At 35.3% G+C, this 15,066-nt stretch overlaps 1 protein-coding gene and 1 pseudogene across 3 annotated transcripts in view; both read left to right on the top strand.

Moving 5' to 3' along the window:
- The window catches only part of GABRB2 (gamma-aminobutyric acid type A receptor beta2 subunit), a 203,893-nt gene that overhangs the window by 166,315 nt on the left and 22,512 nt on the right, over positions 1-15,066 (top strand). For 2 of the 3 annotated variants that reach the window (XM_006906483.1, XM_006906484.1), the window contains 3 exons: positions 1,947-2,084; positions 3,749-3,901; positions 7,379-7,623. In XM_006906483.1, coding sequence (XP_006906545.1) covers positions 1,947-2,084; positions 3,749-3,901; positions 7,379-7,623 — 536 coding nt within the window. Of the gene's footprint in view, positions 1-1,946; positions 2,085-3,748; positions 3,902-7,378; positions 7,624-11,841; positions 11,956-15,066 lie in introns of all 3 variants that reach the window. The other variant, XM_006906482.1, reaches the window with a different exon arrangement.
- LOC112475373 lies at positions 6,634-6,752 on the top strand (annotated as a pseudogene).

Below are 15,066 nucleotides of genomic sequence, written 5' to 3'. Positions count from 1 at the left end.
AAAAAAACTATTGCCTGTTTGTTTTAGAAACACCTTTATTCATGTTTATATACCACAAAATCAATTTTACTATGCAATTCTAACTATCTAGGTTGATTCTAGGAGCAAATTGCTTTCCCTTTGTTATTTTAAACTATTTTATCAAAGCTGGGATTGTCATTGGCTCTAAACAATTATATAACCGAGAAACATGTACAAATAACAACTAAGAAATAGGATTATATTTGAGATGGAGTTCTAGCCTGTGAGGGTTCCCAGGGCCACATTGGGAAAATTGCAATCATAGGAAAAGAGCAGTTATTTTTGGGACAGACACCTCAGTTCAAGGATTAGGTAAAGAATATAATGAGGTAGATCAGTGGGGTGTGAGAAGCTCTTTTCTGAGAATCTGCTTACTATGCCATTTACTTAATACCTAGACTTTCCTATAAAATTAAAGTGTTACGTGCAGAAGGACATTATCTAAAAAACAAAGGGCTCTAAATGAGATCATGCTACTAAAAATATTGGTGGTTTATAATATGTTAAAACTCTACAATTTTGATTACAATATAATTATGATATTTGCAACTAAACAACCCTTTTTAAAATCATTAGCTATTATCCCAAAAGCCTGTAGTTGCAAAACCAGAAGTTCAAGTTTCAATGACTCTTCCAAAATACTATATTTCTGCATCCAATCAAAATGGTTGCTCCTATAAATGAAGAGGACTGCAGATTTCTAGAAAAGTTAAGACATTGTCTGAACTCTGCTTTGGTTATGTAAATTCTTAGGTTGAGGTCATTGTAGTTCTTTGAAAAATAATTTGTTTTCACTTTTTTTGGAGATTCTGCTCTTTGGAGGCAAAGTGGTTTACTGAAAATCATAAGAGCTAAGATAAGGGTCAAAGGATTGACATTCAGCTCCTCAGAGTTGCACTAACTAGTTGCATGTTGAAAAGTAAAGAATTGAAGTAGTATTTATAATTCGTTTTGTTGCTTTTGAAATTGAGTAGTATCTGTCCTGACTCTCTTCTATGCTTTTAAAAATTCAATTGTCCGGATGCAAAAGTTCTTTGAAAAGATAAATGGGATATACAAAGGCAATGTATGCTTTTGGTGGAGTGGGGGAGGGCTTTGGATGAGTTAGCTTATATATTAATATTCACTGAATTTCATTGCATGCTTCTCTGTATAGCACTGTTTACAATATAATGTATACTTATCCATTACCATTATATGTGTGCTTACTAATTAGAATACATGTGCTTTACTCTACTCTGTCCCATGGATTGAATGTATCATTATAACAGAGAACGTGTCTTTATTATACAGATTCCTATCCCCAGCAACTGTGCACTGATGAGCATAGTAGGTGCTCAGTAAATAATTGTCAAATGAAGGAAAGCATAAGTTCTAAATGTACTGTACATTTATAGTGTACACTATACATTTCTATTTACTCCTTAAAACTATAAGAATTAATGTTGTTTTGAAGTTTTGGGAGGGGGTTGGAATTTAGATATGGTGCAAAATCAAATTTGAAGATTCTATCTATAAGTATTAAAAATTGATGACTCACTTCTTCATAATTACTTCTGACTTGAAACCCAAATATATTGTTTGATAACATTCAGTGCTGTAGTGATAATGTAAATGATTTTTCTCTTGTCTTTCTTAGACTACCATCCAGGGTTATGTGGTAATACAGTAATATTTGAGAGAATGACATTCCTAATCAGATAAACTTAGGTTCAAGACTCAACTTCCCTGATGAGATTATTGTGAGGATTAAATGTGACAATATAATTGAGGTTCTTAGCATGGTACCTTATATATAATAGCCTTTAGCTGTAGCTACTATCGTTTACATAGTTTATCTTCTAAACCTTATTCTTTATTTTGTTTTGTTTGTTTGCTTTGTGTTTTGTGTATCTGTATGTGTGTGTGTATGTTTCCTTTTACAGATGGATATACAACTGATGACATTGAGTTTTACTGGCGTGGCGATGATAACGCAGTAACAGGAGTGACAAAGATTGAACTTCCACAGTTCTCTATCGTAGATTACAAACTTATCACCAAGAAGGTTGTTTTTTCCACAGGTTTGTATCAGAGAAGAGGGCTAAAGGAGTCTCCATCATCTTTTGTAAAAAGGGTTCACTTAGTTCAGTATTGGGTCCCAGGGAAAGATGGTGACTCTAGAAGATGTAGATCTGCTGAAATCCTTCAGTTCTCCACTGCTCCTTTGCAACCCATTCAGTTATTTTCCAGAAGGCCCGCCCCCCCAGCAAAGCTGAGAGGATTAGCTCTGTGTCTCTCATTTGCCAGGGAAAGGAATAACTGTGTAAACGGGATACAGAAAGAGAAATCAAGACCTAGGTCAGAATTGTTCCCTCAACTTTATTCATCTCACAGAGTTGATCATAATGCTTTCAGAGATACTGGGGATAGCTAAGTCACAGTTCACTCAAGTCTGATCGCAATGAAATTTTCTAAAGAGAATAGGGTAGGAGAATTTCACATTTCTTTCAAAGGATGAGAATTTCTTTATGTTACCTACTATTACCTCTTGTTTGGGAGCTAGATACCCTTTCAGAGATAGGATTAATCTTGATGGCTTCACCATCCTTACTCTTCCAGCATTGAGGTTTTAGGTTGTCTAGGTTTCATCAGCACAAATTTTTAACAACAACAACAAAAAGCCCAGGAAAGTAATAATTTGCTACATACTCATTAAGGGAAAAATAATAGGCCCACAGGCATATCCATCTTTATGTTTTTCTTATTGAAATGAATTCTTCACACAGAAATAGCTAGTACTGTAACTATAGGTTTTGAATTGTTCCTCTGCTAAAGATTTAGGCATTTTCTGTCCCTGAAAACTACTTTAGGCAACAGTTGTATGACTTAGTAAGGATATAGTATAGCCTCTAGCTTTTAAAAAAGAACAATAATAACAAAATGTTCTGAATTGTGAGATCTTCTGAATGCCTGAGACTATAGAAATGAGTTCCTACTTAAAATACCATTACTTTCATTTTAAGACACTTGGTTTAGCCCAAGAGGGCTAGATAAGGCTTTCTTTCAATTAGTTAGAATACCATGCCCCCAAATGCACACAATTTATCAAGGTAAATCGTTTATGTTCTACGGCTGTGTTCTAGAAGTTACATAGCTCATCTAAAGTGTAAATCCCCAGATCACACAGTCAAAGGACCCAGCTTCAGTATTGCAATCCTTTAGTAATGTGTCCCACAAATTTTACTCAGGAACAGTGATTCTCCACCTTTGGTCGCTACATTACCTGAAGTGTAGCCCTTGATTCCAGACTTAAGATCATCCTGGGCCTTTGTGAAGAGATACCTTTTACTATCACCAGAGTGTACAACCTTACTCTTATACGCTCCCCGCCCCTGCCAAAAAAACCCTTATTGATGGACTTGTGGGAGTGGGGCGGGGGGAGGCAGACAAAGGGATTGTCCCAAATTGTCTTTTCATTACAATTGTAGAGAATGAGTATCTTTGACTATACAAGGCTGAGCAGAGAAAACCAAGAATTCTTTTAATTACTGATTAAGAGATGTATTCAGCACTCCTGCTAATTAAAAACCCAGTGTTCTCAGACTTCTTTTGCAGGCAAAAGTGCTCTTCATCAGGAGGTAAAATTGAATTTAGGAATATATGCAAACTGTTTATGAGCCTTTAAAGGAAAGTATCCTACAAGTATTAATTGATAAATGATAATGTTCTAAAATTGCCTTTCTAGGTTCCTATCCCAGGTTGTCTCTAAGCTTTAAGCTGAAGAGAAACATCGGTTACTTTATCCTGCAAACGTACATGCCTTCCATCCTGATCACTATCCTCTCCTGGGTCTCCTTCTGGATCAATTATGATGCTTCAGCTGCAAGAGTGGCATTAGGTAGGCCGTTTTCTAACTGCTTATGGAATTTGACTGTGTGTGTGTGTGTGTGTGTGTGTGTGTGTGTGTGTGTGTGTCCACAGATGCTCTCTCCTTACCCTGGAATTTGTGATGCGTGACAAGACCAGACTGCACATGTTACAAGTTGTTGACTCTGAGACTTTGGGTGATCTGATTCAGCATTAAATCAATTAAACACATATTAAAGCTCTTTCATGTCAAAATTAGTTAACTATATAGCTGTTGGTAATGAAATTAGTCTCATCAGTGTGATATTTTTATTGAAGCATAGTTCATGTAATATTGCTTGATAATTATTAAATTTGTATCTGTGCTTCCTTACCTAGGAAGAGCTCCCTTCCACCTTTTTTTTTTAAGAGAAAAAAAAAAACAAGGAAATGTAGTATGTAACTAATAGCTAAGCTGAAAGAATTCTAAAATCTTATTAACACTTTGGAATAGCCTTGCAGAGAACAAGAGAAAACCAAGAAAAATGTTGAAAAACCATCTGTGTCATCACTTATCTTATGCTTGATTTTTTTGTTGTTGTTATAACACCAGAGGAAGAGAATAAATTATATTTCATGAACATTTTTATATTGCTAACTCGTTATGACCTTTTATACAATCTTTATTATTTTGAATACTAATAATCTCTTTAAAGTGTTGAATTAACTCTTCTACCATGAGATCTCAATTTAATCAATACTTCCTTGGAGAAGTCATTTATTTATTCATTCAGCACATATTTGTTGAACACCTACTGTGTGCCATGCCAACTATAATAGACACTGGAGATAAAGCAATGCCCTTTTAAAAGTTATGTTCTAGCAGTAAAAGATAGGCAATACATTGAATAGCCATGCAAATTATATGACATGGGAAGCGTATAGAGGGAAATAAGAAAAGTAAGTGGGGAGGATTATGCCAGGGATGCAGTTTGGAACAATCAGGGTAGGACTTATTTAGAAATTGTAAATGGAACAAAGACTTGAAGAGGTCGAAAAGCCACATGGATATCCAGATGAGAATATTCCAGACCATGAGGTAGAAACATGCCAGCCATGTCATTGAAGTGACCAGTGAGGCAATTGCAGAGAGAGTCCAAGGGTAAAGATAATGTGGGCGAGAGCAGACAAAAAGATTATAAAGTGCTTTGGGGGCCATTATAAAGGCTTCACTTTTATTCTGAGTGAAATTAGAGAGGCACTGAGCAAAGAAATAACATGATTTGGTTTCAGTTTTTAAGGGATCACTTTGGCTGCTGTGTTAAGCTTAGATTGGGTGGCTCAAGAATGGAAGGGAGACACAGTGACCTCCTGGACTGAGTCAAGCCCCCGTGATTTAATCTCTTATAATGCTATAGAATTTCCCCTTTGTAGACTGACCACAATCATAATTTATATTTATTTGGTCCATGATATCACTTTTCCTCATGGTACTGAAAAATTCATTGGAGAAAGGTCCGTATCTAATTCTGCTTCCATTATATCTGTAGTGTCTCACACAGTGAATGGTATTCAGTAAATATTTGCTGAATAAAGGAGTGAATGAAATTTGTAAATATCGTATTATTCCCAAGGGAAAATCTTATCCATTTTATATCTATTACAGAAATAATAATTTATTTACTTTTTAAAAGAAATTAATTTTTTTATGTAAACAGTTTATTACTAGGTCAATAATACCTTAAAATGAGATTTAGATAAATAGTAAAATTAGCATTGTCAGTTTTATGGTTCCGTGTCATACAGAATAATCTGTAGCTGATAAAATAAAGAGAAAAATGAAATTGGAAAATGTTTTTAAGATATTATTATGAAAAAGATATGAGAACTATAAGACACCTAGGTCTAAAATAATACCAGGGTTTTTCTGTCCATGCTCAGAATCAGATGCTCAAATTTATTTTTTCTGTAGCTATTTTATGAACATCTGTAAAGCAAGACAAAAATTATGATGTTATTGTAAAGATAAAATTAAATCAGAAAACGTATGTTCAGAAAAAACCCATAGCAATGAAACTTAATTTCTGGGCCATGTTGTTAGGGTAGCATTGAAGGACACAGGTTTCTGAGTCAGAGAGGTCCCAGTTCAGGGTCAACTGCACAACTTTCCATCTTTGTGATGTTGACCTCTGAGCTCTGTCTGTTTTCACAAAGCTGGACCTTATCATGTTCAGGACTCTGGACCTCCAGTGCTTTTTCCAGTGTATCTCTGTCTACATCCCATCAATTATACCTTTCAGGGAAACTACTCCCCACTGTTAGAGATGCTTACTCATTCAGATGAATAATTATAGTTATAAATGCCATCACCTTGTATGGCATTTCCCATAAGCATTCCTGTAATACTTCTGTATTATTTATCTGGGTATTACATGCCTAGGTACCCAGTCTAGAAACATAAGGGCTAGATTCCTGCTTCTCTGTTATCCCCCACCTCCAGTTTCCAAATTTTTTACTCATTTGTCCATATTACCTTTATAATGCATTCACTGATTGTAGTACTATTGTGATTATTTTAAATTATTTTCCTTCCATCACTTACTTAGATTATTCTGAAAAACTTTTAACTGATATTCTTTATGCCTTTCTTGTATGGTTTCCCTCTTTCCCCCACACTGCTACCAACGAAATTATCCTAAACATAATTTGTCTCTATATCTTTCTTCTTAAAGCTGGTCAATGGCCCCACATTGCCTACAACTTTAAGTTCAAAATTCCCATTGGGTCTGTGGCCATGCCACCCTGAATGTGCCCGATCTCGTCTGATCTCAGAAGCTAAGCAGGGTCAGGCCTGGTTGGTATTTGGATGGGAGACCACCTAGGAATACCAGGTGCTGTAGGCGTAAAAAAAAAAAAATATTCCCATTGGGCTCTGTATATAAGGCTCTCTATTATGTAGCCCTTACTTAATTTTCACTCTCCTCGCCATTCTTCCCATCATATCCTCTGCTGCACCCACATTGACTTCGTTGAAATTCTTTTGAGGAGCTGTATGCTTTCACCCCACAAAGACTCCTTTATACAAAAACCTACCTCTAGTGCTCTTAGGTCTACCATCACTTTTGACCTGCCATCCTTGGTTACCTAGGCAACTCCTATTCTTTCTTCAGTACTCAGCTCCAGTGTCCATTTCTTGATCTCATCCCTACTGCATCACAAGGCTAAACTAGGGTTTTCTCCATGTGCTCAACTTTCACCCTACACACATGTCTAACCTAGCATTTAGTTCACATTTCTAGCCTCCCCACTGATAAATATAAACATAAAAATGTAATTAAAGAAGGTTCTAAAATGATTAATATTTATTGCAAATTAAAGATTTATGCATGTCTCCAGGGCCTGTTACAGAGCTGATATATAATAAGTGCCCAGTATATATTTTATAGCACATATGAATGAGGAAAAAAGTACAATGGGAGTAGCAAGGAAATGAGAACATTATTACTCTAACTCTCATTTTTTCTTTCAGGAATTACAACTGTCCTAACAATGACCACCATCAACACCCATCTCCGGGAGACGCTCCCTAAAATCCCCTATGTGAAGGCCATTGACATGTACCTGATGGGGTGCTTTGTCTTTGTTTTCATGGCCCTTCTGGAATATGCGTTGGTCAACTACATCTTCTTTGGGAGAGGACCCCAGCGCCAAAAGAAAGCAGCTGAGAAGGCTGCCAGTGCCAACAGCGAGAAGATGCGCCTCGATGTCAACAAGGTAAACCCATAGGGCAAGCCCTCCTTTCTCCTTAAACTCATGGAAGAATGCCAGCAATATAGGTTAAAGGCCTTGTTTAACAAATGAGGAAACCAAGTCCCAAGGAAGACAATGGGCATTTTTCCCCAATCACAAAGCTATTTCGTGATGGAGGCACAGGTATAGCCCAAACTCAGGGCACAACATTTGGACGCCCTTAACCGTAGTGGTAGGGTTGCCCAAGTCATCATCATCTGAGAGCTACCTTTGTGACTTTTTCCATATATGAGTAAAATGTGTAATGTTATTAATATTTATTTAAATTTACTCGTTTTATTTAATTTTATTTAAAAAGGAAATTTTATATCATAAATCGTTATTACTTACTAAAAGATAATCTTAAGTTTAAACGAATAAAAATGAAGTTATGTTATTAAACTCTAGGTTATACTAGATGAAGGCTCTGGGCCTGAGCTCTGCCTTCTCTTTGATTTAAAAGGGAGATAAGCAAGTACAGAGATATGAGTAACACTGAGACGTTTTCCTTGAAATCATCAGAAGTATAGAAAGAGATATGGACGGGGAGAAAAGAATCATTTTCTCCTTAAGTGACAGATAATTACTTAATGCCTTCCACAGGTACCACTTGAAAGCACTGAACCATCTGCCTACAGGAGGCTACTCTCTTGTTTAGGTCAGACATAGTCAAGAAATGATTCTCACACAGTTGTTAACCCGGTTCATTCTTAAAGGAAATAGCTTTCACCTTTGGGTGCCCGATTGAATGGCTGGAAGAGAATTGAAAAATACTGAAGCCTGAGTTTCTTCCCCAGAAACTCTGATTAGATTGTCAAGGGGTATATGTAGGGTCATAGTGATGGAACTAGGAAATAGTAATACTTTTAAACTATCTAGAATTATGTCAATAATTATTAAATTGACATTTTAAGCATACCAATAATTATTTAATTGACATTTTAATATTTCTAATGTCAATTTAATTTTATTTAATTAATTTTATTTAATTTAATTCCAAGGATGGAACACCATAAATAAAGTCTACCACTGAGTCTTATTTGGATTGAATCCAGTGAAAGTTTCTGACTCACTAATGTTTTTCACAGATCCATAGGTCTGATATTCGATTTTGAACTATTCTGTAGTTAAAGGCACTTCTTTCCTGGGAAATGTTATTTGTAATCAGGCAAATTTTAAGTATGGCCCTTGAAACCCAATGAACCACAGGTCTGGAAATTGTCAATTTCTTTGCAATGCCTGAGGTTTCACTTACTGAAAACTCTCAATAGATTCCAAAGTAGCATCATGGCTCTCCCAGGCTGTCAAGTGAGAGAACGCTATTTAAATTTAAACCCGTTTTATGATTGTCCTGACACGGTAGCCTTAGTAAAGAAAAGAAAATGAATAAATAAAACTATCTCATAGGGCTGTGATTTAAAATGAGTCTGAATCAGTTGCCTAATGCAAAGCTGACTTAATATTCTATCTCTTTACATTTTAATCTACCTTAGTTTTTCATACCAATTTGCATTTAAATGATAAATTTAAGACCCAGAGGGTAGCAATTTTATAGCAAACTGAACCTGGAGAACTTCAGATAGTTTTAAATTCAGTGTACTGAGATGGAGGTAGAGAATGGTCCACGTAGTAGGTACCCCACAGTGATGAAAAAGCTCATCCTCTTGGCTGCAGTTGGACCCACAATTCAGAGCATAGAATATGAGAGAACAGAAAAGATACCTCGAGTTTTTCTAATACAGTGGTCTTTAAAACAGAGGCAAATTTGCCCCCAGGGGATCTATGACAATGTTTATAGACATTTTAGGTTGTCAGACTTGGGAGAGGAGATTGCTACTGGTTGGTATCTGTTGAATAGAAGCCAGGGATGCTGCTGCACGTCCTACAGTGGATTAGACAGCCTCCCCATAACAGAATGTTACCCATCCTGGAATGTCATTATCAGTGAACTAAAGAACCCCTGCTCCAGTCCAGTTTCCCAGTTTCAAACATTAGAAACTGAGGTATGGAAACAATGTCCTCTTCTTAAAACTCTATAAGACAAGTGGTTTCTCCACTGTCTTTGATCAGCAAGCATATCATCAAGACATTGGGAGTTATGACTTGGCACAGTGTTACTGAAGAAATGCTTTGGAGTCAATCAGGTAGAAGATTTACCCTCCACTTAATAGTTTTGTGACTATAGGCCAAAAAAAAAAAAAATCAGCCTCGCTGACCTTCAGTTTCCTCATCTGTCAAATAGGGTTAATTCCTCTCTCATAATTTTTTGTGAAGATTATTTGTGATAATGTATAGAGAGTAACATAGTCTCCAGTACATGATAAGCACTCGGTAAGTGGTAAACACTAATAAAATGTTAAATTATTATAAACAGTAGACATCATTACTTTATAAAGTAAAATTTGCAGTCTCCAGACCTATTGGCGATGCTTGCTTGTACATTTTACATGTATAGCATGTAGGATGCACCCCTACCTCTAAGAGAGAAAGAATTATCTACAGAGGAGTGTTTCAGGTCTTAAGTTTTAAAGTCGAAGCAGGAAAATCATTTATCAAGAGATATTAGCTGTAAAATTTATAGCAAATGAACTACTTCAAAATTTACCAATTATTTTCTAGACCAAAACACTTACAGCTCTCTTGATTAGATTAAAACAAAAAGGTGACCATCTGACATTTCAGACTCCCCTGGTTTCTTTTTTTAACCCAGCATGAAAGTTTAGGGGAGACCCACATTGGGCTCTGATTGATTGCACAGTGTTCTCTTTTGTGTCAGCATCATGAATAATGCCACTTTATTATTATTTTTTTTTTTATCGAAAATGTCCCTTTTCAATTGAAATTCTAATTTTTTTCCCCCGAAGATTGGGCACATATAATCAACTAAGTATTGTTGGCTGCTCTGGAAAAATCAGTCAGTAAAATAAGGATTGACCTTTTCATCTTCCTTTTGATGGTTTCCTAGAAATGGAAGCAGCAAGTCACATCATCTAAAGTGATTTTTATGCTGTGATCTGTCTTGAGGTCAGGGAGGGATGAAAATGGGAAGGCTAGCCAGGCGGGAGCCCACGTTGCTTCCACAGCATACTTTTATATTTTTTCTGATGTCTTCTCTGTATTAGTTTCCTGTAAGTTTTTAACAAGAGCATCCACCACTTTTAAAACAGTTTTTATCCTGTCATTTTACTGATGCAAAAACTAAGACTCTTAAGGAAAGTGAAATATCCAAGGTTACATAGCAAAGTTATCAGAATTTCAGAGATTCGAGCTGGGTTTTCCAATCCTTATCCAGTATGCAATCCACTATACTAGCAAGTGAAAAAATAATATAAAATTAAAAAGCTGATTCTACATTAGTTTATATATTCACTTCATCTGAAACACCTACCTGTCTACACATGAGAGTTCCTGGCTAACAAGCAGTGTCACTTTCACAGTTGTCTTCATGTGACAAATTAAGTTGTAAAATACTAAGATTTTTAAAATAAACCTCAAACCAATAAGAGTTATACTGAATTTTTTCTCCTCAAATGTCTTCTAGAGTAGTTCAAAAAATATATAACCTCTATTCTAGTGTTAGGGGAGTCTTTCCTATTATCCTTTGCATTCTTCTATTTGTATGTATGTATGTGTGTGCTTCCTTGTGAAATTTGCTTTTTGATCATTTCACCCAGTATTCTTGCTCATCTCTTCAAGTTTTCAACTGTTTTTTTTTTTTAATTTAAGCTCTATGTTGTTTTCTTTCTGCCAATATCTAAATGAATACACATTTGACAATTTAATTACTTTTGCCTTTCTACCACATTGGTTCTTGCATATATGAAATTCCTCTAATATCTTTAATATTGAGAGACCCACACCACCAGTTTCCCCAAAAATGCTGCACCAAAAAGATCTCCATTTGAGGGCATTCTTCATGCTGCATTTATGAGTGTTGTGTCTGTATTGTGTCCAATGTGCCTAATCTTTGGTTATGCAAAGCCACTACAGTCTTATAAGTCTATTTATTTCTAGTGCTTGGAATTAGGGGTTTTTTAAATAATACATTTAAAAGATACAATTAATTAAAAGTCCTATTGTCTGTGATCATCGGTCTTTCTAAACACCAATAGCATTTATCTATATCCAGTTTACTTTAACCACCAATCCTGATCTAGTGGCATCAGTCGACTTAATTAGCACGTTCTCTACTTTGTCTTCCAGATTTTTTATAAAGATATTAAACAAAATGGGACCCAATATCGATCCTTGTGGGACCCAACTGGAAACTTCTCCCCAACTAGACGGACTACCAATTACGATTTCTCTCTGTATACGGTTAGATAGCCAGTTTTTAATCCGTTTATTTGTATTTTTGTTTGAGCCAATTTGTTTAGCTGTTCCCTTTAAAATAATGTATGGGATCTTTGCAGATAACCTATGGCTTGTACCCACAGACTTGGGGATAAGTTAAATGTTTTTGTGAGACCTTAATGGGGTTTTCACAGGTTTATTTTCTTAAATATAGCTATAATGAACCTGAGCTTCCATGTTGCATTCAGTCATTATGGTTGTGCTAGAGAAAGAAGCCAAGGGAATCATATGTTGAAATTCTCTTTCATTAGTATTGAGAGGATAGAGTGTCATTACATACTCTGGCATTCCTTAGTTTTCTTGTTGTGTTTCTTTCGTTTAGTGGAATTGGTGGAAAATTGTACTTTCTTTCTATTGGTTGGCTCAGAATTAGGGAACCTCTTTCTTGTCCTGGATTATTAATTTATGTGTAGGAATGTTATGTTTGCATCAAGTCCTTGTTGCTTAATTGTTATTTTACAAATAAGTATTATCCTGGCAGGCCCAACACTGTTGTATTGATAGATAAGAGACAATAATTGAGATTGTCCCATGTCAAAACTCTTGATGTAAATGAACTTTTCAAAAGAAAGCCTATTTTTGGCTAATATTTTGCATTTAGTTTCTGAATTCTTGTGTTTGCAATTCTTAATCGGCAAACTGTCATTTGTATTGCCCTCCATATTGCAGGATGATGATAATGTTGATGATGATAATTGTCACCATTACACTTTATCATCCACTACTTGTCCAACTTCAGAGTTTTTTAAATTTCTGTTTCTTGATGAGGCAGTGAATGATATTAAATTCTTGTGTATCTTATGAGGACTTGATGCCAGCTGAGCTATAAATATTGTATCATCTACGTATCCTGTTCTTCCTTAATTTTATTGTTCTAACCCCAATTCTTTGATACCTCATTGTTATTCCCCATGGGGTATGGGACAAGTATGATTAACCTATTAAATTGCTACTTAGTTTTGGTACTTTAATTTTCTTTTTAACTTTATCATGTTACTTATAGTAATAGAGTTCGATAAATGGTACTAAGGAGATTCTAGGAGAAGAGATGTTTGAGACTTTGTTAGTCACCGTTTTAGTCCTAATCCTTTAAACATCTAGTCTCTACTGTCTCTTCTCTCAGGCTGTCTCATTTGTGTTGTTGCTGCTGTTTCTTCTTTTTAATTCTAGCTACTCTTTTTTATATTAAAGTAGACTGATTTGATTGGGCAATATTCTGGGTAGAATGCTAATCATTTAGAAGAAAACACGGTTGAAAGTTGGAGTATGGATATATAATGAAAACAGTTGATGAAGGTCGTATTTTTCAGAACTAGAATTAAGATATGCTACATGCTTGGTCTAATGATTGGGTAGAGTTACATGAAAATTCAGGAAAACTCTCAGATCATGATGATATTTTAAAGAAAAATTGCCTCTGGCATTAAATTTTTCAGTTCATGGCTTGAATGAGTTAATGATACTCTCTAATGCCATGTTAAAGAGACTTCTCAGTGATTTACATTGAAACATGAATCTTAATGTCTTCTGTTTTTATACATTTCTTTGTTGAGTATGTCTTTATTCTGTCCCTCGAGTTCTCTTTTAGGTTCGTATTTAAAGTATGAAATAATGCCTTGTATTCAAAAGTTTGAATGAACTGTTAAACCTGTAGCATGCAAAAACATTAAGATGTGTGTGACAGCCCTCAGAGGCAGTAGGATCCACTGGGGAGATGGTGCCTTTTAGAATAAGACTAACTGGGCTTATATTCAGGCGTGATCTTTTATAAGCTGTGCAATGTTAGACATGTTTAACCTTACTATACTTAAAATTCCTCAGCTTCAAAATGAAACAACAACCTCTGCCTCATAGATCTACCGAGAGGATTAAATGAGATAATTGTGCTAAGGACCTTGTAAGGTATCAAAGAACACTCAGTAAAATAGTTGCCATTATTCTGTGCCTTTCCCAGTTTTTCTCTTTTTTAGCTCTATTACTATTTTTTTGATTATGAAACTAATTCATGATAATTCTTTAAAAAAAATGTACAAAAGGCAATGAAAACCATCTAAATTCCTACACTCTGATATAATCATTGTTAACATTGCCTTTTATTCAGTTAGTGACATACTTTTACATAATTATGCTCTACTATTGTATATACTGCTTTTGTCCACTTACTTTTTGTATATTTAAGTAGTAGATCTGAATATTTTATTGAATTTTTGTACCATAATTTATCTAACAAGCACCTATTGTTAGATATTTGCAATGTTTCTAAGTGGTTTTCCATTATAAACTACTCTAAAATAAGCATCCCATCACCGACGTGTTTGTACACTATGGACTTATAAACCTGTTTCCTAAAATCGAATTTCTGGGTCAAAAATTATGTACTTTTAAAATGGTAATACATATTGCCAAGTTGTTCCCTAGAAAAATTCTGCTATAGCTTACATACTGTACCAGTACCATATGAGAGTGTGGCAAGTACACACACACACACACACACACACACACACACACACACACACACATCACCTAATCCTTAAAAAAAACAAAGAAACATGAAAGTCATATCTGTGTGCAATTGTGAAAAGGGTCAGAGTAGTAGAGATTGAAGTCTCTAAAAACCCATGTACAATTTTTCTCCTCTCTTTTCAAAAGACATAGAGAATAAAACAACAGTAGAAAGATCAAAGAAAAACAATAAATACCCAACTCAGACGGAGGCTCTACAGAGAGGCAGAGATGCATAAATAGGGCCAATATTGATATAAGCAGAATCCAGAGAAATATACTCAAGTTGTATTTGAGCAATGGGAAAACCCTATAAAAATGTTCAATTCAAAATTAATCATCTAAACAAAGAAACAGCACAGCAACTGTGCAGGAAAATTACCAGTGAGTATGTGAGTATGTGTGTGAGTATGTATACCTCACTATACCAACCATACTCATGCACGTATAAGCCACACACAAACACATCTTACTTTGCCTAATTCTTCATACATTGCTTAAACAGAATAACCCAATAGTTACATATAAATAGCACATGTTCATTTCTAGTAATTAATACTGTCAGAAAGAAGG

Source organism: Pteropus alecto, unplaced genomic scaffold, assembly GCF_000325575.1.
Source record: "Pteropus alecto unplaced genomic scaffold, ASM32557v1 scaffold40, whole genome shotgun sequence".
In the NCBI taxonomy this organism is placed as follows: domain Eukaryota; kingdom Metazoa; phylum Chordata; class Mammalia; order Chiroptera; family Pteropodidae; genus Pteropus; species Pteropus alecto.
This window is presented reverse-complemented; position numbering and strand designations above follow the sequence as displayed.